The sequence below is a fragment of the Plasmodium gallinaceum genome (assembly GCF_900005855.1).
Source record: "Plasmodium gallinaceum strain 8A genome assembly, contig: PGAL8A_v1_76, whole genome shotgun sequence".
Lineage (NCBI taxonomy): Eukaryota > Apicomplexa > Aconoidasida > Haemosporida > Plasmodiidae > Plasmodium > Plasmodium gallinaceum.
In genome coordinates, this window is record NW_021628238.1 from 1,650,230 (window position 1) to 1,676,731 (window position 26,502).

The 26,502-nt window shown below is 17.3% G+C and overlaps 7 protein-coding genes across 7 annotated transcripts; 3 read left to right on the forward strand and 4 right to left on the reverse strand.

The window, feature by feature from the left end:
* Nucleotides 1-651: 651 nt before the first annotated feature.
* PGAL8A_00232900 (conserved Plasmodium protein, unknown function) lies at nt 652-4,275 on the forward strand (the record flags this gene model as incomplete). Its single annotated transcript, XM_028671053.1, has 7 exons — nt 652-1,434; nt 1,547-1,868; nt 2,351-2,465; nt 2,697-3,487; nt 3,570-3,779; nt 3,853-4,007; nt 4,129-4,275. 7 exons carry the CDS (start codon nt 652-654, stop codon nt 4,273-4,275), a joined length of 2,523 nt encoding a protein of 840 aa, XP_028527745.1.
* A 1,291-nt stretch (nt 4,276-5,566) lies between these two features.
* PGAL8A_00233000 (conserved Plasmodium protein, unknown function) lies at nt 5,567-8,026 on the forward strand (the record flags this gene model as incomplete). Its single annotated transcript, XM_028671055.1, has 1 exon — nt 5,567-8,026. One exon carries the CDS (start codon nt 5,567-5,569, stop codon nt 8,024-8,026), a length of 2,460 nt encoding a protein of 819 aa, XP_028527746.1.
* Nucleotides 8,027-9,815: 1,789 nt separating this feature from the next.
* Nucleotides 9,816-11,684, reverse strand: PGAL8A_00233100 (conserved Plasmodium protein, unknown function; the record flags this gene model as incomplete). The annotated part of the gene is made up of 1 exon (XM_028671056.1): nt 9,816-11,684. The coding sequence occupies one exon, from the start codon at nt 11,682-11,684 to the stop codon at nt 9,816-9,818; it is 1,869 nt and encodes a 622-aa protein (XP_028527747.1).
* A 1,452-nt stretch (nt 11,685-13,136) lies between these two features.
* PGAL8A_00233200 (conserved Plasmodium protein, unknown function) lies at nt 13,137-13,496 on the reverse strand (the record flags this gene model as incomplete). The annotated part of the gene is made up of 1 exon (XM_028671057.1): nt 13,137-13,496. The coding sequence occupies one exon, from the start codon at nt 13,494-13,496 to the stop codon at nt 13,137-13,139; it is 360 nt and encodes a 119-aa protein (XP_028527748.1).
* Nucleotides 13,497-14,536: 1,040 nt separating this feature from the next.
* Nucleotides 14,537-15,937, reverse strand: NUP116 (nucleoporin NUP116/NSP116, putative; the record flags this gene model as incomplete). Its single annotated transcript, XM_028671058.1, has 1 exon — nt 14,537-15,937. The coding sequence occupies one exon, from the start codon at nt 15,935-15,937 to the stop codon at nt 14,537-14,539; it is 1,401 nt and encodes a 466-aa protein (XP_028527749.1).
* A 1,072-nt stretch (nt 15,938-17,009) lies between these two features.
* Nucleotides 17,010-18,734, forward strand: PGAL8A_00233400 (conserved Plasmodium protein, unknown function; the record flags this gene model as incomplete). The annotated part of the gene is made up of 1 exon (XM_028671059.1): nt 17,010-18,734. One exon carries the CDS (start codon nt 17,010-17,012, stop codon nt 18,732-18,734), a length of 1,725 nt encoding a protein of 574 aa, XP_028527750.1.
* A 439-nt stretch (nt 18,735-19,173) lies between these two features.
* On the reverse strand, nt 19,174-25,554 carry PGAL8A_00233500 (hypothetical protein; the record flags this gene model as incomplete). The annotated part of the gene is made up of 1 exon (XM_028671060.1): nt 19,174-25,554. The coding sequence occupies one exon, from the start codon at nt 25,552-25,554 to the stop codon at nt 19,174-19,176; it is 6,381 nt and encodes a 2,126-aa protein (XP_028527751.1).
* Between the last annotated feature and the right edge of the window lie 948 nt (nt 25,555-26,502).

Here is a 26,502-nt window from a genome sequence, read left to right on the forward strand (position 1 = left end):
ATTTTAATAAAAAAAAAAAAAAAAAAAAAAAAAAAAAAAAAAAATTGTCTTTTGTAAAAACAATGATGTTTTTTAATTTTGCTTATATTTTTACTGTAATTTATTATCTTTCATAAACTAAAAAGATATATTAAATACTTGAACTACTCTTATAATATTTTCATTAATGTATTTCCTAAATATGTAAAGCTTTCTTTTTTATACATATAAAATTGTAGATAATATTATTTTTAAGTTCTCATTTATTTTTAATTTTTTTTTTTTTTTTCATGAATTTTAGTGATTGTAATGCACCATTTTTTGTTTTCATTTATATCAATAAAAATAATGAATGATTATCAATATTTATGCAAGTCTTAAAATAAATAAAAAAAAAAAAGTAAAAAGAAATAGAAAATATATGTAAATTATAATAGTGTAAATTCTTTAACTGTATTTTCTATATACATTTTTTTTAAAAAAAAAAAAAAAAAAGATTTAGTTTTAATTCTTAAATTTTTTCTTTTTTCTGAATTATATTATAGGTAAGATGAAAAAAAAAAAAAGTTATTAAAATTTTATAAAATTTTAATTTTCTTTTATTTAAAATTTCTCCTAAGAATTGTGATAAATCACCCTATGTTATTTTTATAAATATATTCAAAATAAAAAATGAATGAAGATGATAAAAGCAAAGAAATTATTACGAGCTGTAATTATGGATTGAAAAGACATTATATATCTGAAAATGAAAAAAATAAAGATTTAATTTTTCAAATTGACTATGAAACTCTCTTAAAAAATTGTAAAGAAGAAGAAAAATACATTGATTTAAATTTAGAAATTAATTATAATTTAGAGGAAATTGTGGAAAATAAGGATAATATTAAAAAATGTGTATATTTGCATGATGAAGTAGATGATGAATATTTATATAGTAAAAAAGAAAATGATTATTATATAAAAAATAATAAATATTATTATGATAATAATTTCCATTCTGATATAGATAATGGAATTTCTCCATTTAATTATGAGAGAGAAAAAGAAAATATAGACAAAAAAAATAAATATTTACATTATGAAAAAGATTACAATAGTGAAAATAACTCATCATATACAAATGATACTTACTGCTCAGATTTCACTGAAAATTCTTCAAAATATGAAAAGACAAAATCTATGAATTTCTCACAAAGAATCACATATGATAATAATGAGTTAATACATAATTTAAATTTATATAATAAAATAGTAGACTACAATCTTCATAATAAAAAATATGAGGAAAATAGCAAGAATTATTCTCAAATGATTAAGGAACAAAAAGAAAATTCTAATTGTTACGATTCAATTTTTATTAAGAAAAAAAATAATGAAAAATATTCATGCTACAATGAAAAACAAATGAAAATGTATCATCATGATTTTTATGACAATATAATCCATAAAAAGGTGATGAATTATAGTTATTATTTAGTTAAGAAACATTAGAAAATAAAATATTATTGATAATAATATGTTTACATAAACACAATATTATAATTTTTTTTAATCTTTTGTGCAGCCAAATGAACCCAAGTATATGTTTAGTAAATATAATAATCAAGAAAATTCTCCATTAAATCTTAAATTACTTAAAAATAGAAACAGTTTAAATAGTGTAAAAATGGAAGAAAAAATATTAAATAAATATGAAAAAATATTAAAAGTTATGAAATATTTAAGAAAAATAAAAACAAAATATCCAGAAATTGAAACAATTGTATCTATATTATCTAATCATGTTAAAAATGTTACTTTTAACTGCGAAAAAATGTTTGATTCTAGATCTCAATTAAATGATTTCTTAAAAAAAATTTATATTTATCAAATTTTTCTATTAAAAAGTAAATACACATACTATTATTAAAAATATATATATATATTTACCATTTATTAAATAATTAAGTTAATATTTATGTAAAAAAAATATTAATATCTATAACATCAAAAAACATTGGTATCTGATATTCATCTAAAAATTTTACAGAATACTACTAAAAAATAATTGTATATATAACACTTTTTTATTTTTATTTTGTTATTAGTATTTTAAAAATAGAAAATATATCTATTATAATTAGTTAAATTCTTCTTAAAATTAATAAAATTAAAAAGGATATCTATTTTTTTTTAAAGTAGAATAGAGAGTATAAAGAATAAAAGTCTAAATATTTAATTAATCATTATATTACTAAAATCACGTTATATTTGATGATAATACTAGATTAAAATAAATAACAAAAAATGTAGTGTATTAACCATTTTGTCTACAAGAGCAGTATAAAACTCTTATTTAATTTTCTTTTATTTATATTTTTTATCACAGAAGTAGTCTTTAAAGATCAAAATATTATGAAAAATAATAACATCAATAAATATCATAACAATAATACGTCAAGAAATAAAATACGTTTCATTTCAACAGATGAGAAAAATTTAAGGTTCTTTATATTATTTATTTTTTTAAAGGACATATATATATGTATATATATATATATATATATTGTAAAAAATTTCTTATTTTGTTATATGAATATTGATAATAAATAAAAAAAAATATATATATATATAAGATTATGAACTAAAAAAAAACCATTTATTAAATAATAATTTATTAAAATGCAAAAAAAAAAAAAAAATATATTATATATTTGTATATTTAAAAATTTCAGAGATTATTCAATAATTCTAGAAGATAGCAGTAGAAATGATCATTTTATGTTGAATAATTTAGACAGAAATATATCATTCAACACACATAATAAAAATATAAATGAAGATATAAAAAAGCATGAAGGTAAAAAATATGAAGAAAACGATGAAATATTTAATAGAAAATATGAAAAAAATAGTAAGGGAAAGCATGAAAAAGGTATACATGAAATATTAGAAAGTAAAAAAGGAAATTTTATTGATAAAGGAAATGAACATATAAAAGGTGATTTATATAATGAATATAAAATAAAAAAGAATATATACAATGAGTTCCAAGTTGATAAAAATGTAAAAAATATAGATGAGAAAGTAATTAAAGACAATACGAATAATTACAAATATAAAGATATATACAACAATTATGATTTAGAAGAAATAGAAAAAAAGTGTTCTTATGATTATCATATAAAAGATAAATATTATGGAAATACAAAATTTATATATGGAGAAGAAGAGAATATCAAAAACAAAAAAAAAAAAGAGAAAATTAAAAAGAAAAATGAAAATATTTTAGATATTGATAATGTATTGAATAAAGTAATTACTCAGCAAAAAAATGAAAAATTTATGAAAACGAGTGAAAAAGATGCATTATATAAAAGAGAGCTATTTGAAAAAATAGAGAAAAATAATAAAAAGAACATACTAAATAGAAATTCTAATGAATGTAAATTAAATGACTATGAACCCGAGGAACTTCACAAATATACAAATGGAAATAATTTGAAATATTTAGCATATAAAGAGAGTAATATTTTAAATGATGCATTTAAAAACAATTCATTAAATATTTAAACCTAAAAAACAAAAAAAAATATATTTGCTTTTAGGAGAGGGTGAATTAAATTTAAACGCACTTAATTTAGAAAGTAATAATTCTGCTTTTAGAAATAGATTTCAAAGTGGAAAATATAAGAAAAAAAGTATTGATGAAGAAGAAAAAAAAACGCATGTATTATATTATGATGTAAATAAAGAATTAACAGCTATTTCTAATAGAGAATCTGTTACGCATGCATTAAAATATACTCTTCTGAATAGTAACATAATATTGAAAATAAAAAAAAAGTTTTATATTTTTTACTACATATATGTATATATTTTTTTTAATAGAACCAAAAAATTTTGCAACTCTACAAAATTTCTTATTTAAGATAGATGTTGAGTTAGTAGACTATAAAAATTTTATTTTGTTGATAACGAAGGATATAAAAGAACCGCATTTAGAAGCCTTATACGGATTAAATGATTTTTCTATTTTTGAAAAGGTTATATTAATTATGGAGAATTGTATCTTTTTTTTTTTTTTTTTATAATTATGCAACATATTATAATGAATTTTTTTTAAAAATATATTTTTCTGTTTCTCTTTTATATACATATGTTTAGGTGTATGGAAAAAAAGTAGCTCCCCGATTTTTAGTTCCAAGCAAAGTTAAGGCTTTTTATAAATATGATAAATTTTATCAAACTTTTAAAGAACTTACAAATGTAAAAGATTTTAGCGGCATAACAGATGCAGTACAATTAATTTAACAACTGTAAAGTGAAAAAAAATTTATAATTGTTGTTACTGTGTAATGTTAAAAGAATATAAATTTAACATTCACCATTTTTTTATATAGAACCATTGTAAGTAGAAATTATATAAAATATGTGTTTCCTAAATAACTTAACAGGTAAGGAAAAAAAAAAAAAAAAAAAAAAAAAATATTTTTTTGTATATAAAAATGTAGATTTTTCCTTTAAACTCGGATTGTAATATATATATTTTTTAAGTTTTTAAATTATACTTTTTTTTATATTTATAAATGTTAAAATATTTAAAAAATGTTTTATATCATATAAAATTTAAGAAAGTTGCACAATAAAGTTACTTCTTAAAAACAAAAATAGAGCACAATATACTTACATGGGAAACGAAAAAAAAAAGCTTCTACTCCAATGTTACAATGCAACGATTTATTTTCTTTTCATAAAGCCTTAATATTAAAAAAATGTAGGGTATAATTGTTAATTTGTTTTTAAAATTTTTTTTTTAGTTTTTCCTATATTTATGGCTATTCTATTTATTCTCATAAATTTATTTTTGGAAATTATATATTTCACCTATTTAACATGAATCCTTTTTAATTTTGCATGAACAAAAAATAATTATGCATATTAATTTTTTTTAAATTTATTAATTCAATACTATATGCTTAAACCTTTTTAATATATACAAGAAATAATTTTAAAGAAGGTAAAAATATTGAAATAGTTATAACAAAAAAAAAATTATTTGAAACATCAACCTTCACTTATTACACTACTAATAAGTATTTGCAAAGTGCAATTTTAGGTTCACACACATAATTCCATAACTTTTTTTTTTTTTTTTGGAAAAATTTCCATCGTATGTTTATATTGAAAAAAAGAAATATTCTATATAATTATTTTATATAATAAAAAAAAATTAATTGAAAATCACAAAAAAATAAAAAAATATAATCTTAGATCTTTAACAAATTTAATTTTTTTTTTTTTTTTTTTTTTTTTTTTTTTTGATTTAATCTATTTTTTTATATGTTAACTAAGGTTATCTATTTTTATCGTGATGTTTTTGTTCTTTTTAAAAATTTATAATAAAATTTCTCAACTTTTATGTTCTAACTAGCCTTATAGTTTCAGTTCTACTATTATTTTTTAATTTAAATAATTAGAAGTTAATAAATTTTCATTAAAACAAATATTAATATTTATATTTATATTCATACTTTTTTTAATTATGATTGATCTAACACTACTAATTTAAAAAAAAAAAAAAAAAAAAAAAAAAAAAAAAAAAATGGCTAGTAGACAAAATGACAAACTAAAAATTGAAACAGGGAAAACAAAACAATTAATTGAAAATTTTCTATATTCAAAAAAAATAAATTACATAGAAAAAAAAAAACCATTAGATATTTTCCAAAAAAATACAAATGACATAATTAAAAATTCAAATAAAAACATTTTATTTAATTTAAAAAATACTGAGGCTGATTCAAAAGTTAATGCTTTGTATAAATTAAATAAAGAAGCTTTTTATGCAAATAAAATAAAATATAATTCAAATTTACAAATTAAAAAATACACACTAAAAGAAATTCTTCTAAAAGAGAAGAGTAATAAATATTCTAATATATTAAAAAAAAAATTTCTAGATGAAATAATAAAGAAAAAAATTGTGGCAAAAAACAATAAAAAAAGTATAGATAATATTTCATTTAAACTAAATATAGATAATTCAAAAAAGGGTGTTAAGAAATTCTATAAAATAAAGAATCCAAATAATCCTTTTTTCAAAGGAGAAAAATCTGTTTCTTATATTACGGAAGGAATAAATAATACTAATAATATAGATAGGAAAAAATTACAGCAAAATATTAAAGAGGATGCAAAAATTTATTGTTGCACATATTTTAAAGAATTAATTAAGAGTAGACACACAAATATAATAAAATTAGAATACCATTTAAAAAATATAGATAAATCCCAAAAAAATTTAAAGGAAGTTAATATATATTATGGCACAATGGATAATAATAATGATTATTGTAGTAATATAAGTGAAGTTATCTCTAATAATAAGAATAAGAGTAATAATATTTATGCTAATAATTCATATAATTATGATAATGACAAAGAAAAAATAACAAAAAATAGTGCATCTGTTGAAAAAATAATAAAATACAATGATGAAGAATTAAAAAAGAAATTTTATAAAAGAGAAGATAATGATAAAACCTCAATAGTGAATTTTTCTGAAAAATATTATGAAAATATGTCTTCAAAATATAACAAAAATAATGTAAGTATTAACATTAGTAATAATTATAATGATAAAAACAATAGTAATAATAACACTAAAAGCAATAAAAAATTAGTTTATAATAATAATAGTAATATAAATATTAATAATATTAATAATAATAATAATAATAATAATAATAATATTATCAATGGTAATGAAAGTAATAGTAATGATATGAATTCACTGAAAACAAAAAATGATTTGGAAGAAAATAAATGGATTGAAATCGAAAAAACTTATCATTTTTGGGATGCTTTAAAAAATAATTTTAGAAATGTATTTTTAATAAAATCAGATGATAATAAAGAAAACAATGATGATGATTTAAAGATAAATGAAAATAATAATTACGAAAATAAAGAAAAAAATAATACAATAATATCAAAAAAGGAAAAAAAAAAAGGTAATTATAAAAAATGTTTTCCATTATCTATAGATTCTTATGTAAAATGTTTGAATTTTTTAAGTGTAGATAGGATTTTAGAATGTGAAATATTAAATAAATTAACTAGTTATGTAATAAACAATCGAATAAATGTTTTTACTCATATTAAAAAACTAAACTTGGATGAAAAATGGTCCAAATTACCAATTTATAAAAGACAATTTTATTTGCATCAAATGAAGAATGTTAAACATATTAAAACATCAGAAAAAATTTATTCAGGAAATGGGATATATATACATGAAGTTGCTGCGATAATATTTCAGAATGTATCTAATTTAAAAACATTAGAATTATTATCACCAGAATACTTCATGAATGACAATACACCTCGACATGAACCTTTTGCTTTATGTCCTTCAGTTTTCGAAAAGTTAGAAAAATTAACTATCATTGGATGTCAAACATTAGAATGGCTACATATTTTTCGCAATTGTTCATTTCCATTATTAAAAAAGTTTGAGGTTTGCTATTATCCGTTACACCATGACCATTGGTTTTGGGAGTTTATTTTTGATTTCACGACATTAGGTTTACAAGGTTTATATAAAATGTTATACACAATGGAAAATCTTCAAAAATTAATTATAGGATTTGATGTTTTGTTTGATAGCATTGAAGGAGATTTATATAATCCTATAGATAGTCACAGAAATGTACTACAAGAATATAGTATTATTAATAATAGTAATCAACAATTTAATAGTTCATATATTCCTCCTGCCAATGGGAATCCATCAAGAAAATACAAAAGCTACAGAGGAAGATTATGTGAAGAAGATTTTAGTGATATTTTTACTATCGCTTATTACATATCAGGAAAGTGTGGGAAATTAAAAAGGATTATGATAAAGTATAGAAATTCATATGATTATTATGATGATGATATAGATAGAGATGAATCACTTAATGAATTTTTTTCTGAAGCTGCAAATACTGCATCTTCTTATTATAATTATGTTCTTAACTGGTTTAGGTTTCCAGATGAAAGAATTTCAAGAGATTAAAAGAATCAAATTAAATATATGGATAATATAAAAAATTTAATAATTCTCGATAAAATAAGGATATGCAAAAAAAAAAAAAAAAAGAAAAAAAAAATATATAAAATTATGATAATGAACTATTATAATTCAATAATTAACAAAACAAATTTTAAGAGCAAAAAAAGAAAACTTTTTTTTATAATGTAAATAACCATAGATGTGCTATATACTATATTCATAATAAATATCATTAGAATAAAAAATTTAAGTTAGGTTTTAACATGTTAGAAATAAATGAAAATTATATAGTATTATTTATAATATGAATAATTCATTATACTTTAAATGAATGTTTTATTGTTAGTAGGATGAAATTACATAAAAAGCTATTATAACTTTTTTTTTTTGGTTAATATTATTTTAAGCATTACCACAAGTATAATAAAATATTAGAAAAAAATATAATAAGAGGCATTATTATTAAAATATTATTGTATAATATATGTAATAATTATTAAAAGAAGTAAAAAATATTTAGTATAATAAAATTAGTTCAGTTAAATATAAATAAATAAAATGAAAGGAATATTTATTATTTATAAGGTAAAGTAGATTAACAAAATGAAGTCATTATATAATGTCTATTTAAAAATTGTTCACAAGTATGACAAAAATAAAAAGAAAAGACAGTTTCTTTTTTTCTTATGGAAAAATATTCAATGTACATATATATATATATATTTTATAACTACTTTTAAATATTTCAAAATTTTTTTCTTATTTTTAAATTTTCATAAAAATTTATAGAGATTATAATTTATATTTCTTTTAAAAATTAAACAATATTTGCTTTTTTAAAATTAAATAATACTTTTAATAATAATAAATTTAATAAATTAGACATGATATTTATACTTTTTTTATTATTAAAAAGAAAAAAAAAAAAATCAGATTTTATGTTTTTATCGTAACAATTTATATTTTTTTTTTACCTATTTATGTTAATTTTATTATTTTTCATGAAGTGTATTTCCTTATTAATATATTTCATTTTAAATTATAATTTAAATTTATTTTAATGATTTTTATTTGTATTTGTAATAATTTCATTGAACTATCATATTATTATATATTGATACATTCTATTCTAGCTTTACCTCATTAATTACATTTGATATCATTTTATTCTATTTTGCCATATTTTAATATACCTTATTAAATACCACTTTTTCTTTTATTTAAACTATTATTTTAAATGCAAATATATTTTTAATCATATTTATAATTTTAAAATGTAAATCTTATTTTTTATCTTTTTTAAGTTTTTATTTATTTTTAAATACTTATTTTTTTTTCTTTCACATTTCTTTTTAGAATTGTAGTATTTTAATAACTTCATCTCATTTTTATATTCCTATTTTTTATCTTATTTTCATTTATAAATTAAAATATTATTTTATAGTATATTCATACTTGCTTTTTTATAAAAATAGAAAAAAAAAAAAAAGTATAATTTACATAAACATATATAGGATACAAAGTCAATATTAAAAAAAATTAAATATATTAAAATATAAAAACAAAATAGAGGAAAAAGGAAAATATTGTAAAAATATTATCAAATTAATTTAATTACATTTATATGAATATTTTAAAGATATATGATTCATTTCAAATTTTAATAAATATCAGACATATGTTATTAAAAAAGTTTACAAGAAAAAAAAAAAAAAAAAAAGAAAAAATACATACGATTTTTACTTGAAGAAAATGTAAAAATTTTAGTAGTAACAAAAATTAGTGAAAATATCTAAATTACTGATGGTATTTTTCCTAATTCAAAATTATTATATACCGGTTTATTTGAATTGTCTAAACTTAATGGTTGCCTAAATTTTATTTTTTCTACATGTAATAAAGGATAATATATACTCAAATTAATATTTTCATTGTCTATTTTTTCATTAATATTAATATTTTTTAAAACTGTCATCTCATTTTCATCATTTTTTGAAAAAATTTTATTATATAAGTCATCGTTTATATCAAATCTTTCTGCATTTTTACATTCTTCAATTGCTTTTATATAAAATATGCCATTGTTAAAAGATTCATAGCATGGAAAGGTATAAATGGTAGATCTGTTTTCATTATAGCTATTTAAATTATAAATGTTTATTAATTCTAATGATTTTATAAAGTTTTCATTAAAAAAAAGTACTTTTTTTTGAGTATTCTCTATATATTTTTTTTCAAACAATATTTCATTTTCATTTGTAAAAGAAGTTTGATTTAATTTACCATCTTGATTCTTTCTTTCTATTTCTTTCAATGAATTTATATTACTTGTTTCTACTATAAAATTAGAATTAGCATTGTATTCAAATGAATTATTTGTGTTATTATTTGGATTAATTTGATTATTATATCCCAATTCATAATTATCTTTTTGAGGAATTTTATTTCCATTGTAAAATAATTCATTTTTATTTATATTTAGTTCAACATTATCTAGAAATTTATTAGAAGCGATTAGATTTGTATCGTTTTGTTCCTTCAAAATTTTTTCTGTGATATTGATATTATTTTGATTAGGAATATTAATATTTGAACTATTTACATTAAAATTACCAATATTCGGTTGTAATATATTATTGTTTTGCAATAAATTTGAATAATTTGATAAATTATTTACTTCATTAAATGAAAAATTATTTTTTTCATTATATAAATTGGTTTGTGCATTTATAATATTTTGTTCATTAAAGGATGTGAAATTAGGATGTGTTGTATCTTTGTTATTGGAATTATGATATAAATATGGATATTGAAAATTATTAGGAATATTATTAAAATTATTAGAATTTATATCGTTGTATCTTGGTATATTGGTAGATGTGTTTGTGATTAAATTATTAGAAAATGGACTTACACTTTTTACGTTTAAATTATTTTGAACATTTAAAGAAGCGGGACTATACATATTGTGAAATAAATTATTTTTTTCATTTATTTCATTACTTATATGTTTTGTTGTGTCATTATTACTACATGTATTATATATATAAGAAAAGTCTTTTTGGTCATAATTATAATTTATATGATTATTATTTTGATTACTTAATTGGGTTAGATTTTCCTTAGATATATTATTTAAATTTTGATCATTTAATGAAATGGGATTTTCATTTTTAATATTTGTGAAAAGTGGCTTTCTTTCTTTTAATCGATTCCCAAATATTGATTTATCACTACTTACATAATCATCGAATCTGAAATTAATATTTGCATTTTTATTTTCTATTGTTGAGTTATTAGCAAATAATGGAGAATTTTTAAGTTTATTTCCGAAAATTGATATATTTTTTTTTACTTCAGTGAAAAGAGCTTCTGAATTATTATTAGTTACTTCTCCTTTACTAAAAAAATTAAAGCAATTTTTATTTTGAAAGTTATTAAAATGTAAATTATTATTTAAATTATCAAACATATTAATATTATTATCATTATTTTCATTTGTTACAACATTTTTACTAAAAAAATTAGTTGAATATGTATTTGAATCATTATTAGGTAAGTTTGTTAGCAGATCAAAAAAATTATTATTGTTGTTATTATTATTATTTTGAAAAGCATCTATTTGATGTATACTCTTATTAAAGTCATTGTTGTTCAACATTTTTTATGATTTTATTTTATATTTTATATTATTTTATTTTATCCTTTTATATAAATATATATCTATTTATTATATTATGTTGTTTTAGTAATATATAAAAAAAAAAAAAAAAAAAGAACTTATAAGTAAAATATGTGTTTTAATAACATATAAAAAATACATAAAAAAAAATTAATCAGAATTTTTAATACTTTTTATTTGAAATGCAAAATTTTTATAAATTTCAAAAATATTAAAAATAATAGTTTTTTTTTTTTTTTTTTTTTCATGACAAAAAAAATTCTCAAGAAATCTACAGAAAAAAGAAAATTGTATAATTTAATTAAAATTTTATATTTTGAGGAAATTTTTTTTCAAAATTATGTGCATATAGGGCGGCATATATATATATATCTTATTTATATTTATTTATTCATGAAAATGTTTTTAATTATAAGATATTATTTTTTATATTTTAAGTAAATGTAAATTTTTTTTTTTCTTGTTTGTTTTTTCAATATTATGATTTATATATATATATTTAAATTTTTTTTTTTTTTTTTTTTTAAAGCGTACACGTATACATGCTTAAAGGAAATAATATTTTTTTCAATATATGTAATTTTTTTTTTTTTTTTTTTTTAATAAATAAATTGATACATTTTTTATAAATAAAAGATTTTAATTGTTGATATTACACTTTTTCTTTTAAGAAATTGTAAATAGTACTATATATCAAGAATATTATTTATCTATATGATTTGATAAATTTTTAATATTTCAGAATTATGATTCTTTTTATATTTTATGTTTTCATAGAATTGCTTTAAAAAAGAATAAGAACAAACACATTTAAGTTACATTATTTCAAGATTAATTTCTTCTAAAACCTATTTAGCAAAAATTTTCCGTGTGCATATATTAAGTATTCATATGACATTTCAATTTTGATTTATTTATTATTTTTGGTAGGTTATGTTATATTTATTAATTTTAAGTAAATTATAATGATATTATGAAATTAAATTATTTTTATGAATGAAGAAATCTCTTTTTTAAAAATTAATGTATAGAAAAAAGCTTCATATTTTAACTGTGAATTTTAATAACTTATTTTTAATTTTTGTTCTAAAATTAAAAGAATTTGATGGTGCTAAAACACTATGTTTTTAAAAATAAAGTTTAGCTTTTCCATTTTTATTAATTTAATAAAGTTATGTAAAAGAAAAGAAGAAAAAAACAAATTAAAACTTATTATTATTAATTTATATATTATGTAAAAAAAAAAAAAAAAGAAAGAAAAAAAGCATAATAAAAATACAAAATCGAATATTATATGAAACTTTTTATATTTTGCAATGTAATTATAATATTTAATATCCAAATGAAATATATCCATAATAATATGTTTTATATAAAAAAATTTAGACGATTATCCATATGTTTCAACTTTTTTATGTTATTATTTTTAATTTATGCAATTTCTCCGTTTTCATGGAACATATTTAATTTTTCATATTCTTCTCTTTTTTTCATTAAGTAATATCCAGCAGTTTCTTCGTCATCTATATTATAAAATAGTAAGCTTAAATTAACATTTTTTTCAATTTCTTCAACAAGTTTTTGTGCTGCTTCCTTGATATTATCAAGTTGAGAAGAAGTGGAAGCTAAAAGACCACTTTTTCCTGTTGATGCAACTTTACTTAATAAAATAGATGATCCTTTTAATGCAGCTAGCGATCCTCCAGCTTTTGCAAAGGAAAGTTGAGCTACCCCCGCTTTCCATATTAATGGGAATGCAGATGATAATACTAATGGTATTTCAATAGGCATCTTAAATGTAATTTTTAATACATATAAATATACGTTAAAATTGCTTTTTTACAAAATTGAAGTAGAATTATACTAAAATGCAATTTTTTGTTGAAATAAGAAAAAAAAAAAAAAAAAAAGTATAAATAAAAAAGAATTAACGAAGAACAAAGCTTTATTTTCCAAATTTTAAAATTTGCTTATAGATGCAGGAAAAAAAAAAAAAAAAAAAAAAAAAAAAAAAAAATTCTGAATGAGGTGCACTTAAATATAAGAATAATTTATGTAAAAAGATTAAAAATTAAGAACAAATTTTCACAAACAAAATAATACTAAAAAATGAAATAAAGAAAAAATATATATATAAATATGTATATATTATATGCATGTATATAAATGAGCTATTTTAGTGTATAACTTAAAAAAAAAAAATAATGTAAGATTCTCTTTAGTAAGAGAATAATTGTTGTATAAAACCAAGATTGGGGAAAATATAAGATTTATATAAAAAACCTAAAATGAAAAAAATATTATGTAAAGCATATAAAAAAAAAATATATATATATATATAAGTATATTATACATATAATATTTTTTTATATAAAATAAAAGAATATACTCAAAAAAAAATTAGAAACAAGTGAAACTCCTATCATAATTTTTTTTCCTTTGTCATAATAAAAGGCTAATATTTTCCAATTAAATATTTAATAACTGAAAAATTAAAGATTGTTTTTTTTTCTTTTACATAGCCTATTTCTTATTCAAAAATAAAAAGGGTGTATGTTTATATATATTAATTTAAAAAAAATTCTTAAAAATATTTATCAAAAAAAGCTATTAAAAAAAAAATGAAAGTAAAAACATATTTATATATATATATGTTTTAAAATAAAATATGAAAAATCAAAAACTTTTTATATTTTTAAATATTTATAAAATAAATACTAAAAAATAATTAAATTCTATATTTTTATTAAAAGGAAAAATACATTTTTTTTTTTTTTTTTTTTTATATTCATAAATTTTAATTTTTGTTCATTTTCCTTTATAGAATAATTTTAACAATTATTTTTGTCTCCTGATGTTTCAACTTTATGTTTTTTAAGTCTATTTTTGTAATAATCAATATATAAATTGTTAATTTTCCTTTTAAATTTTAGAGCTGCTATTGCAATTTCTTCATTTCTATGATCCATTAATTTATAACAAATATCGAATATATTTGAGTTTTCTATATGTTTTAAATGAAAATTAAAGTTGTTAGTAACATAAATTAAACCTTTTAACAATGTTTTCATGTCATTTTCATCTTTAGATTTTTGCAATTCAATTAATTTACTTAAAAAATTTTCAAATTTTCTTTTTTGCTTTTCCTCATATGAAACAATATTTTCATTTATTGTATTTATATCTTCTTTCATTTTTAAATCCTCATTTTTATTTTCTTCTTTTTCAGTTATTTTATTTGATTTATTAATCAAATATATAAGCTCTGGACATTGCTCTGAAAATATATCATTGACGGATTTTTGTGTTGAACATTCTTGTTTCATAGTATCATTTTTTATAGCATCTAAATAGTTTTCATTCTTGTTTAATTTTGCATAATCATCTAACTCTTTTATTCTTTTATTAATTATTTCAATTTTTTTTTTTTTATCTTTAGCTACTACTTTTTTACTATACATTCCTATAATAGATTCTACATCAAAATATTCTTCTGTATCAATATCTTTTTCTTCTTTTTTCTTTTTACTATTTTTTTTATAATTATCATTATTATTTAAACTATCTTTTGTATCAATGTCAATGCTTTTTATGCATTTTTTATCATCATTTTTATTTTCATCATTTTCATTATTAATTTGTTTTCTCTTCTTATGTGTTTTATTTTGCTTAATGTGATATTTACAATAATATCCATATAATGGGGCATAAAGTGTTATTTTACAGTTACTACCACTTTTTGTTATTCCTTTACATCTTTCTAATCCATCAATTAAACCTATTAATCTTAAATTATTTTTCTTGTGTATTTCTAAGATTCTTGAATTATAATATTGAGGATCTTTTTCTTTCATCAGAGGATTAATTAAAGCAACTACAACACCTTCTTTTTCATTTTCATTTTCTTCACAAATTTCCCCAGATAAAAATAATCGTGATTGTGTTTCTTTTAAATCAGAGATATCCCAAAAGATATATTTTTCTTCATTATATTTTCTTACTTTATATGGTATATTAACAACAGTACATATAATAATTATTTCTTCGTTCTCTATTTTATTTTTTATATCATCATCAAATTTAGATAAATAATCAGAAAAATACATTATTTTTCTATTTCTAAAAAAAGCTTCACAATCTTCTATGCTTGTAATCCATTCTTTTATATTTAAATGAATATCATTCGCTTTTATTTTATTCTTGTCTATTATAATTGATTCTTTATTTTCCATATAGTTCAAAATAATAATAAAAAAAAAAAAAAAATTAAGATACTATAAAACTAAAAATAACAAAAAATGTAATTTATTTTTATAATACTTTTTTTTTTTTTATTACTTATTTTATTAAAAACATAGAAGACTTAATTTATTTCTTTTTTTTAATTAAAAAAATAATTGTTTATATTTAAGAAAATAAAATTAATTTATGTTAAGTATATTTGTCTTTTCATTCAAATACTTCTTATATATATATATATATATTTTTTCAAATAATATATAATTAAATTAATAAACTATATAACAAAATCTTAAAAATAACGGCATAGTTTTCATTAAATTATTAAAGAAAATAAAGAATTATTATACATATTCGTAAGAAAAAATAAGGTTAAAATATAACTAATTAAAATAAAAACAAATTAAATACAAAATATTACACATAATTTTTCATAAAAAAAAAAAAAAAAAAAATTGAAATTTTTATCTAAAATGAATTTTTAAAAGACATTTTTTTATGTTAATAATTTATATAAAAAGAGAAATTTTTTTTTTTTATACTTAATTGCATTGATATATTAGAACTTTACATATTTGATGTTTTTAAATTATATAAAAAAACCGTTTAATGATTTATTTAAATTTTTGTTTTCTTTATAGTTAATTTACATTAATATCATTTTAATAAATTATTACCAAAAAAATAATATATAATTAAGGTGACTTTAAATTTATGAAATTTTTTAACTTACAAAAATGTTTTGAGATATACAAAACATTACAAAATATAATACGAGTATTGAAAATTATATTTTAAAAATTTTTTTTTTAAATATTATAAAAAAAAAAAAAAAAAAAAAAAAAAAAAATTACAATACTAGATACAACAACTACTTTTTATTATATATTTTAACACTTTTTTATTTTATTTTTTTTTTATTTTTTTTGTGTTTTTCATTATTTGATTGTTTTTATTAAATTTTTTTAAAAATTTGTTAAATTAAATAATTTTTATTTTTAGTAACCAAAATATTCAGCTATAATAAAAATATATTCCATTTGAAAGTAAAAAAAATGAATAAAAATGAATTTAAAAAAAAATATGAATTATACAATTACAAAAAATTATAATGAATTATCCAATTCCCAGAAAGAACAAAAAATTTTATATCAAAATAATAACAAAATTGTACTTAATGAATCAAAAACTAATGATATAAAGAAAGAAGAATTAGATATGAAAAGTGAATATGTGAATATTCATGATCACTTTAAAGGTGATAAAGATGCATTAAACATCTCTTATAATTTAAATATGGAATTTAATAAAAATGAAAATAATAAAGTTAAATATTTGAATTCTCAAAATAATGAATTATTATCAAATGCTTATTTTGAAAATATGTTTTCTCCATATACAAATAAATATTTCAATGATAACAATAATTATGATTATATTATTAATAATAATAAAATAAATAATAATTTTAGAATTAATTACTATAATATTAGCAATAAAAGTAACAATATTAATTACAAAAAGAATAAAAAATACAATAATAAAGTTTTTTATACCAATGAAAAAAATGCTCCTTTTTTAAAAAGTGATAATTTAAATAAAAATAAGGAACAAAACAATATTCAACATAAAGAAAACATTTTAAATAGTTGTTTTATGAATAATTTTAATAAAAAAAAAAATAATAAGAGAAGTGAGAATTTTGTTAATTACAACACTTTGAAAAAGTTTAAGAGTAATTCTAATTTAGGTGATAATAATGTAAATGATAATAAGAATAATAGTTTTAATAAGTGTTTGAAAGAATATACATGTGAAAATAAAAATTATTTAAATAATGGAATTCTAATGAATCATAGAATTATCGAAGGTAATATTAGTCATAATATCAGTACTAATGAATATTATTTTAATAATAATAATTTGAATATTGTAGATGATTCAAACAAACAAAGTTATGTAAATAAAAATAATAATAGAAACTATGGGAAAATAAAGAAAAGACATAAATCTATGAATAATTTCAATGAAATTATGAAAATAAAAAAGAAAAATGTAAATAAAGACACGAATGATAATATAAATAACAACAATGCAGATAACCATACACCAAAATTTATTTATTGTAAATATTGTGATATAAACATTGAAGAAAATAAACTAGAAGAACACAATAAAAATCAGCATATAAAGTGCCCAATAGATAATTGTAATGATATATATAATATTGATTGTCTAGAATTTCATTTATTAAATCATATGAAAAATGATAAAGATGAAAATATTTTAAATAATCCAAAAGAAATAGAAAAGTGGGTTAATGAAAGAAAAAAAAATTATCCAACAAGAAAAAAAATAATGAATGATAAAAATAATAAAATACCTAAAATAAAAAAAAAACCAAGTTGCTTAATTGAAGAACTATTATTTGAAAGGTATTACTCAGCAATAGGTAGAAATTTATATTATAAAAAGGAATTACAAAAATCATTATTCATTCCTTTATTAACTAAATTATCTCAGAATAGTTTTCATAATATTTATGAGAATGATTATTATAACATTTCAAATGATAACCTTAAAAGGGAAAAAAAAAAAAAAAAATTTTCAAAAAAGCAAATGATTGACTCTTTAAATATTCATAAAAAGCCACCATTACTTTATCAATTAATGAAAAATGAAATTTATATATATGAAAAAAAATTAATGAAATGTATAGAATATATAACAGAAAATAATTTTTTTGACAATACTTTTGATAAAAAAAATGATATTATTGAATTAAAATAACAAAAAAAAAAAAAAAAAATAATATTTCAAAAATAATCAATAATTCTTTTATGTAAAAGAATTTTTTTAAAAATAAATTTTTTTTTTTTTTTTTTTTTGTATATTTGTCTATTTAGAATTATTATTATTACTATATAAATATTAAAACATTTGTTATTAGTATTTGACTTTTAATATTTACTTTTTTATTTATAAGTATAAATTTTTAATTAAAATTTTTTTTTTTTATAAATTTATAGTATATAAATAAAATAGATATAACTTATTAAAAAATTATTTAAATATATATTTATTTTAAATAGTTCTCATTTTTAAATGCATAATTAATTATTTATTTGTTATTCATTTCTTTTTTTTAAAAAGAAAAATTTTTTATTTCAGATGTATTAATTTAATTTTAACTTTTAAAAATAAATACTCTTTTTTTTTTAATAAATGTTTATAAAAAAAGTGATTTTCCACAATCTTCGTCTAATATATTAATTAACCTACTTCTATCAATATTCTGACAATATATTAATGCATTTTTAATATCTGCATTCATTTTCCCTTTTCTTTTACATTTAGAACTTCCATAATTAATTCTACATTCTATTGCTTTATATTTAGCTTCTTCCATACCAAATCGAAGAACTGAAAAATATTTTCGTATATATCTTCCATTTTCTGTTCTTAATCCTGCAACCCATCTATTTTTGATTCTATCAAAACTTACACCAGGTATTGGTGGATCATGTTTCATTAATATAGAATTGCCATAATCTTTTTTATTTCTTCTTTTCTTCTTTTCATCATCAGTTTTTATCTTATAATTTTCCAATTGATTGGTATCTACTGTTTTCTTTTTACTATTATCTAAATCATTTATATAATCTTCTATGCTATCAAAACTTTTGGATGTTCTACTATTACTATAAGAATGATCTTCAATATCATTATTTACAGTATTATTATTTTCTAAACCTTTTTTTAACAAATCATATTTTGAGTGAATAATTTCTTCTTTGTTTTTATTCATTTCATTTGTATTATTTTTACTAAAATCATGTAATGTTTCCTTATTTATTACTTGCTCATTTGCCGCTAATTTACATATACTATCTGGATTATTTTCCTTCTTTATATTTATATTTACATTACTATTATTATTTAATTTTATATCAATATTATTATTTTCAGTAATATCCTTTTCATTAAAATAATCATGATTTTTATTATCTATTCCTTCATTTATTTGTGTTTCATTATTTTTTGCTATTATGTTACCATTATTAATATTATTATTATATTCAATGAAACCATTACATTTTTCTATATTATTTTCTTTTCTTATTGTGTATTCTTCACTTTTCACTTTGTTTTTAACACATCTTTCTTGAAGACATTCTTTCATTTTATTATTTAATGAATGCAAACATTCCTCAAGTTCATTATTGCATATATTTTTTTTGTTTTTCATTTTTTCATTTATATTTTGATTTATTATATCTTCTTCAGAATTATTATTTAAAAAGAATGATTTTTCATTGTTTGAATATTCTAAAAAGTCAAATTGAGTTAATAATGTATTATAGTTTAAATTATATTTTTGCTTATTATATTTCCTTTTATTTTTATCATAATTAAGATCAATTATCTTTCTGTAGCTCTTATTTTTTTTTTTGCTATTGTTATAAGGATTGATAAGAATATTATCATTTATTTTATTTTCCAAACTTATATTTTTGTTAGTTATCTTTTTCATATAATTATTTAATGCATTATTTATGCACTTACTTATTTTTTCATTTTTAATTTTTTCCTCTAAGTTTTTCATACATTCATTTTCTGTGGTACTAGTACATTTGTAATTATCACTATCTTTACTATAATAAATAATATTATTATTTGTAAAATTATGATTTATTTCATTATTTTTTGCGATGTTATTATTGGCACAATTATAATTTATATCACTATTATTTGTTTCATTACTATTTTTACAATCATTATTTATATAACTATTACTTACATCATTCATATTATTATTTTTACAACTTTTGTAACTATCATTTGTTTCATTAATATTTTTATTATTATCATTTATATAACTATTATTTGTTTCATTAATACATGTTTCATTATTATTTATAAAATTATCTATTTCATTATTATTTAAATAGCTACTATTTGTTCCACAATTATTTTTACAGCTATTTATGCAACAATTATTTGTTTCTTTATCAATTGCATTATTATTTGTCTCAATATTATTTGAATTATGATTATTCATATGACTATCATTTGCTTCACTGTTGCATCTATAAGCATTACTAATACAATTTATATAATCTTTATCATTAAAATTATTTATTTTATTTATGTTATTTTTTGCATAACATACACTGATTATTTTCCTAATTATATCATCCATTAGATTATTTTTGATTTCTTCATTGTATATAGAATTATAATTATTTTTCTTTGTTTCTACTGTAAAATGTTTGCATATTTTTTTATTGTTAATTTCATTTTTATAATTTTCATTTTCTTCATCTATTCTTATTCTTTTTTTAACACATTTGTTTAATTTTTCTTTCTTCTCTTTGAATGAATCTGAACTATTGCTTAAATTCATGGAAACATTATTAACATCGTCATCTTTTTCTGATTTTATTTTTATGGATGATAAAATATTTTTTAATGTATCTGATTCAATATTATGAGGATTATTTTTCAAACTTATTATATTCCTTAAATAATTTGATGAAAAATTAGGGTTAGCTTCATCATTATTTGAATAAGTTGTATTTTTTATTTTAATAGATTCTGGTTTTTCTATACTTCCATCATTTAATTTATTTGATATTTTTAAATTATTATCATCTAATACATTTAATGCATTTCTTATTTTTAAGTTATTATATATGCTATTTAATGCATTTTGCTCTTTTGAATTATCATCACTTACATTATGTAATAATGTTTTTTCTACTTGTTTTTTTTTTGAATCATTTTTACAAGTGGATAATGTATTTTTAATATTACATATGTTAGCATTATTAAAAGTTTTATTTTCTTCATTTATAAAACAACTTATTTCTTTCCCAACAATATATTTTTTATTATTATTATTATTATTATTATCTTGGTTATCCTCACAACTTATTATATTTGATCCGAATAATAAAATACTACTTTTATTTATATTAATACTTGTTACATTTTTAACACAAATTATAGATTCTTTGTAATCATTTAAATCTATAATATAATTTGATTTTAAATTATCTCCATTTATATTTTTCATTTTAATATATTCATATGTTTTCATTGAATTAGTTAAGTTTATATGTGAACAATTTATTTTACTATCTGTATCGTATTTAATTTTTATATGATCGTTTAATGCTATATATTTGCCATGTGGATACAATTTTTTTGTTTTAGAGATATTAGTAAATGAATCAGAATTGTTTTTATCATTTTCATAAGCATGCATATTATTAAAAGAATTTTCATTATTCATGTTTGTTTCAATCTCTTGAATATTATCGAAATTTGTTTTTGTATCTTTTTTTTTTTTTTCTAAATTACATAAATAATTATAATTTAAATAACTATGTATTTTATTTTTTATGCAAACTTTATTATTAAACTTGTTTTCCGAATTTTCTCTTGGAAAGTTACCAGCCAATATCTTTTCATTACAATTATAATTATTCATATTTAAATTTTTAAGACTGACTTCATTAAATCTTCCAAAACATGAAGTATTGTTATTTTTAGATGAACAATAATTCATTTCATTTTTCTCTTTTAGTTTTGCAGTATTATTATTTTTGAAATGACATTTGCATTTGCAAAAACATTTTTCATTTATAACATTGTCACTATAATTTAGAAAAGATGCATTATGTAAGGGAGGATTTTCACTATTAACACTAGCATTTTTTTCTATTTTTGAATGATTATTTTTATTTAAACATTTACTATTTGTACAGCAATTATGGCTGTTAGTTTTATCATTTAATATTTGAGAATTTAAATTATTTCCAAAGTAATCAATTACTTTATTTTCATAATTGTTTAAAGGATCTTCTATATCTGTCAAATATTTTTTAATAATCTTCGCTAATATATATGCTCCTTGATTATTATTAAAATTACATTTATTATTAGTACAATTATTACTATTAATACAATTTCTATATTTATCTAAATTATTATCACAAGTACCAACATAATTGTTGTTAAAATTGTTAGTGTTAACATTTCCATATAAGTAGTTTACTACATGTTTAAAAAGTAACTCTTCATTATTATTATTATTTAATGAATTATTTTTTATATAATTAAAAAGCATTTCATTTTCATCATTCAGCATTTCATCAATTTTTAAATTATTTAAATTAATTTTATTTGTATTTGAAATTTTATCCATACTTTTTTCTATGTTCATATTATTGTTATTTGAACAACTAGTGAAATTATTCATTCCGATTTTTAATTCATTATCGCAACTTTTATTTTCATTTTGAGAATCCATAAAGTTGTAATGACATGGTGAAATGTCACACAGTGAATTTTTTATTTTTTTGTCATTTAATGTATCATTATTCTCTAATAATTTATTATTATCGAAATAATTTAGACATATAATTTTTATATTATCATTATTATTTTTGTTCGTATAATCCATTTCATCTGTTTTATTATCTTTTGATATTATTTCTTTGTTATTAAAATTATTATTATTGTTTGAATTTTTTTTTTTGTTTGTACTACCATCTATATATAATAAAATTTTTTTTTTTTTTTTTTTTTTTTCTTCATCTTCATTATATTCTTCTTCATTCACTTCTTTTCGTTTTAATTTTTTCTTATTCAATATATTCTCATTGTATGTGTTGCTTGTTGAAACTTTTAATTCATTTTTCAGTAAAAATTTGTTATATGATATTTTGTATTTTTCAAGACTATTTTTTATATATTCATTTAATAAAAGGATAAAATTACTTTTAAATGGAAAGCATATATTACATATTTTACTTAAGCTACTTAATATATTATTATTATTATTTTTTATTTGATTTAAAAATATAAAGTAAATATTTTGTATATTTTTTGGTAATGATTTTGTGCAACTCTGCTCACAGAGAATATATTTATAAAAAAATAATTGAAATATATTGTTTAAAATTATATTAAATTTTTGAAATATATTATTTTTATTGTTTTTGTTGATTGTGTTCATACATTTTTGAGTACATGTTTCTTTTAAATTTTCGATACTAATATTAGATATATTTTTTTGTTCTTCACTATTATCATGAGTTGTTTTTGAACTTTTTATATTGTTTGTTTTGCTACTATTTTTTTCAATATTATTATAACTGTTATTGGAATTATTATCAATATTACTTAGAAGATAATCATTTTTATTATTAAGCATGTTTTTTAATGAAGGATTACTATAATTAATATATGGAAAATTTGCATAAATATTTTCATAATTTATATTTGTCCGATTTTCATTACATATATTTTGAAAGAGTAAATTATTTATTCTATCATCTTCTTTAATGATATATTCATTTTTTTCTTTATCTTCACAATCACTTTCATTAATCATTTTTTTAATATCCATAAGATTATTATTATTATTATTATTATTATTTGTTTCGATTGTTTCGATTTTATTTTTCTTTATATTTTTATCAAAATTATAATTAATTTCACAATCTTCTTCATTCCTTAAATTATATTCTTCTGATTTTTCATTTAATTTATTATTGAAATTATTATTAATACTATATTTAATAAAATTTTGTAATTTACTGTTTAAATTATTAGAACTTGCAAAATCTAAATTTTTTTTCTCATTTAGATAATTTTTACATTTGTTGCAGTTTTCATTAAATGCATACTCATGGATATAATTTTTATTTATTTTATAAATTTTATTTTTCATGGAATTTTCTCTTTGATTTTTTAAAGAATCTAAATCTAATAAATGTTCACTCGTTTGATCATTCGTAATACTACATAACCTACTTATTTTGCCCTTTTTTTGTCTTATATTTTTTTCTTCCAATTTTTCTATTTCGAGATCATTTTTTGATTCTTTTGTATCATTATTTATATATGCATCATTAGAATTATTACTATGTAATGATAATCGATAATTATAAAAATAATTTTGCATATCTGTTCCTTTTAAAGAATTATTTTTTTTTATAATGGTTTCATTTTTTGATGAATATTCTTTATCTGTTAAATTAATAAAAAGTTTAAGTTTGTTTAATATATCTGTATATGGTTCTTTATCAAAATTTTCCTTAAATTTACATTTGTTTTCTTCTTTTTTGTTTTCATTAATAATATTATTCTGAATATCTAAATCATCAAATACATTATTAAAGCCAAAATTCTTTAATATATTTTTTAAATATTTTTTTAAAATAATTAATTCATTAATTCCATTACATCCATTTATTCTATTATAAGTATCTTCTTTAATATAAAAAGATATCAAATATTCTGATATGCATATATTAAAAATTACTTGTGATTTAATATAGGATATTTGTAAATTATTTAAATATTCTATTATGTCTTTTATTTCTCCATAATTTAAGTTTTCTAAACAATCTAAGGTAGAAAATTGATTAAAAATTAAATTATAAAAATAAAAATCATCATCAGATTCAAAATTTAAAATTTGTGCACAATGGAAATCAATTGGATTAATGTTAAAATTTCTATTAATATCTTTTTTATATTCATATAAATATTTCAAAAAATAAAGAAATTTTATTTTCTTTTCTTCAATATTCATCTTAATATAGAAAATATTTAAAAAAAAAAAAATAAATAAATAATAATAATTCAGAAATAAATAAGATTATTCAACATTAAAAATAACTTTAATTGTTATTATTTAATTCTTATTTGTTTTTCTTTTTTTTTTTTTTTTTTTTTTTTNGTGTGCATTAAAAGAAAGAAATAATTATATAAATTATTGTCCACAATTCTCTATATATATAACAAGTTCAAATTTAAAACTACAACATATATCAACGTTTCCATTAGCATTTTTTCTATTTAAGCAATGTCTCATAAAAAATTTATTTTTTTTTTTACCTTTTATTAATATAAAATATATTTTCTTTTTTAAAATGTTTCTAATATGAAAAATAATTGTAATTTACACTTATTTTTTCAAAAAAAATAATGTGGACAAAAAAAAAAAAAAAAAAATATATACATAAATATAAAACTAGACAAAACAACCAAATTTAAAAAATATCGTGTTATTTAAATATAAATACATTAAAATATATTAAGAAAACAGAAAAAATATCATAAAATTATAAAAAAAAACACAAAAACAAAATATATTTATATGATATTAAAATGTAAATATTTATTAATTATTTTCTTTTATTTTTATATCGTTTGTACTTTATTTGTATTTTATTTTTTATATCATTTAAAAAAATCTAAAAATGTTAATTTCTTTTAAATGTCTAGAATGTATGTTCATGTATCATATTAATATAGAAATATTTTCCTTATACACATTATATATATATATGTATACACACATATATATATACATGCGCATTTTTAAGTTTATCATTTACTTATTCCTAAAACCATACTCTATTTGAACTGCAACGTATTAAAATTTTTAATGCAACAATTAAAAAAAAAATAGAGAGCTAAAAATTAATAAAAAAAAATATAATTTATTATTACTTTTTTTTTTTTTTTTTTTTTTTTT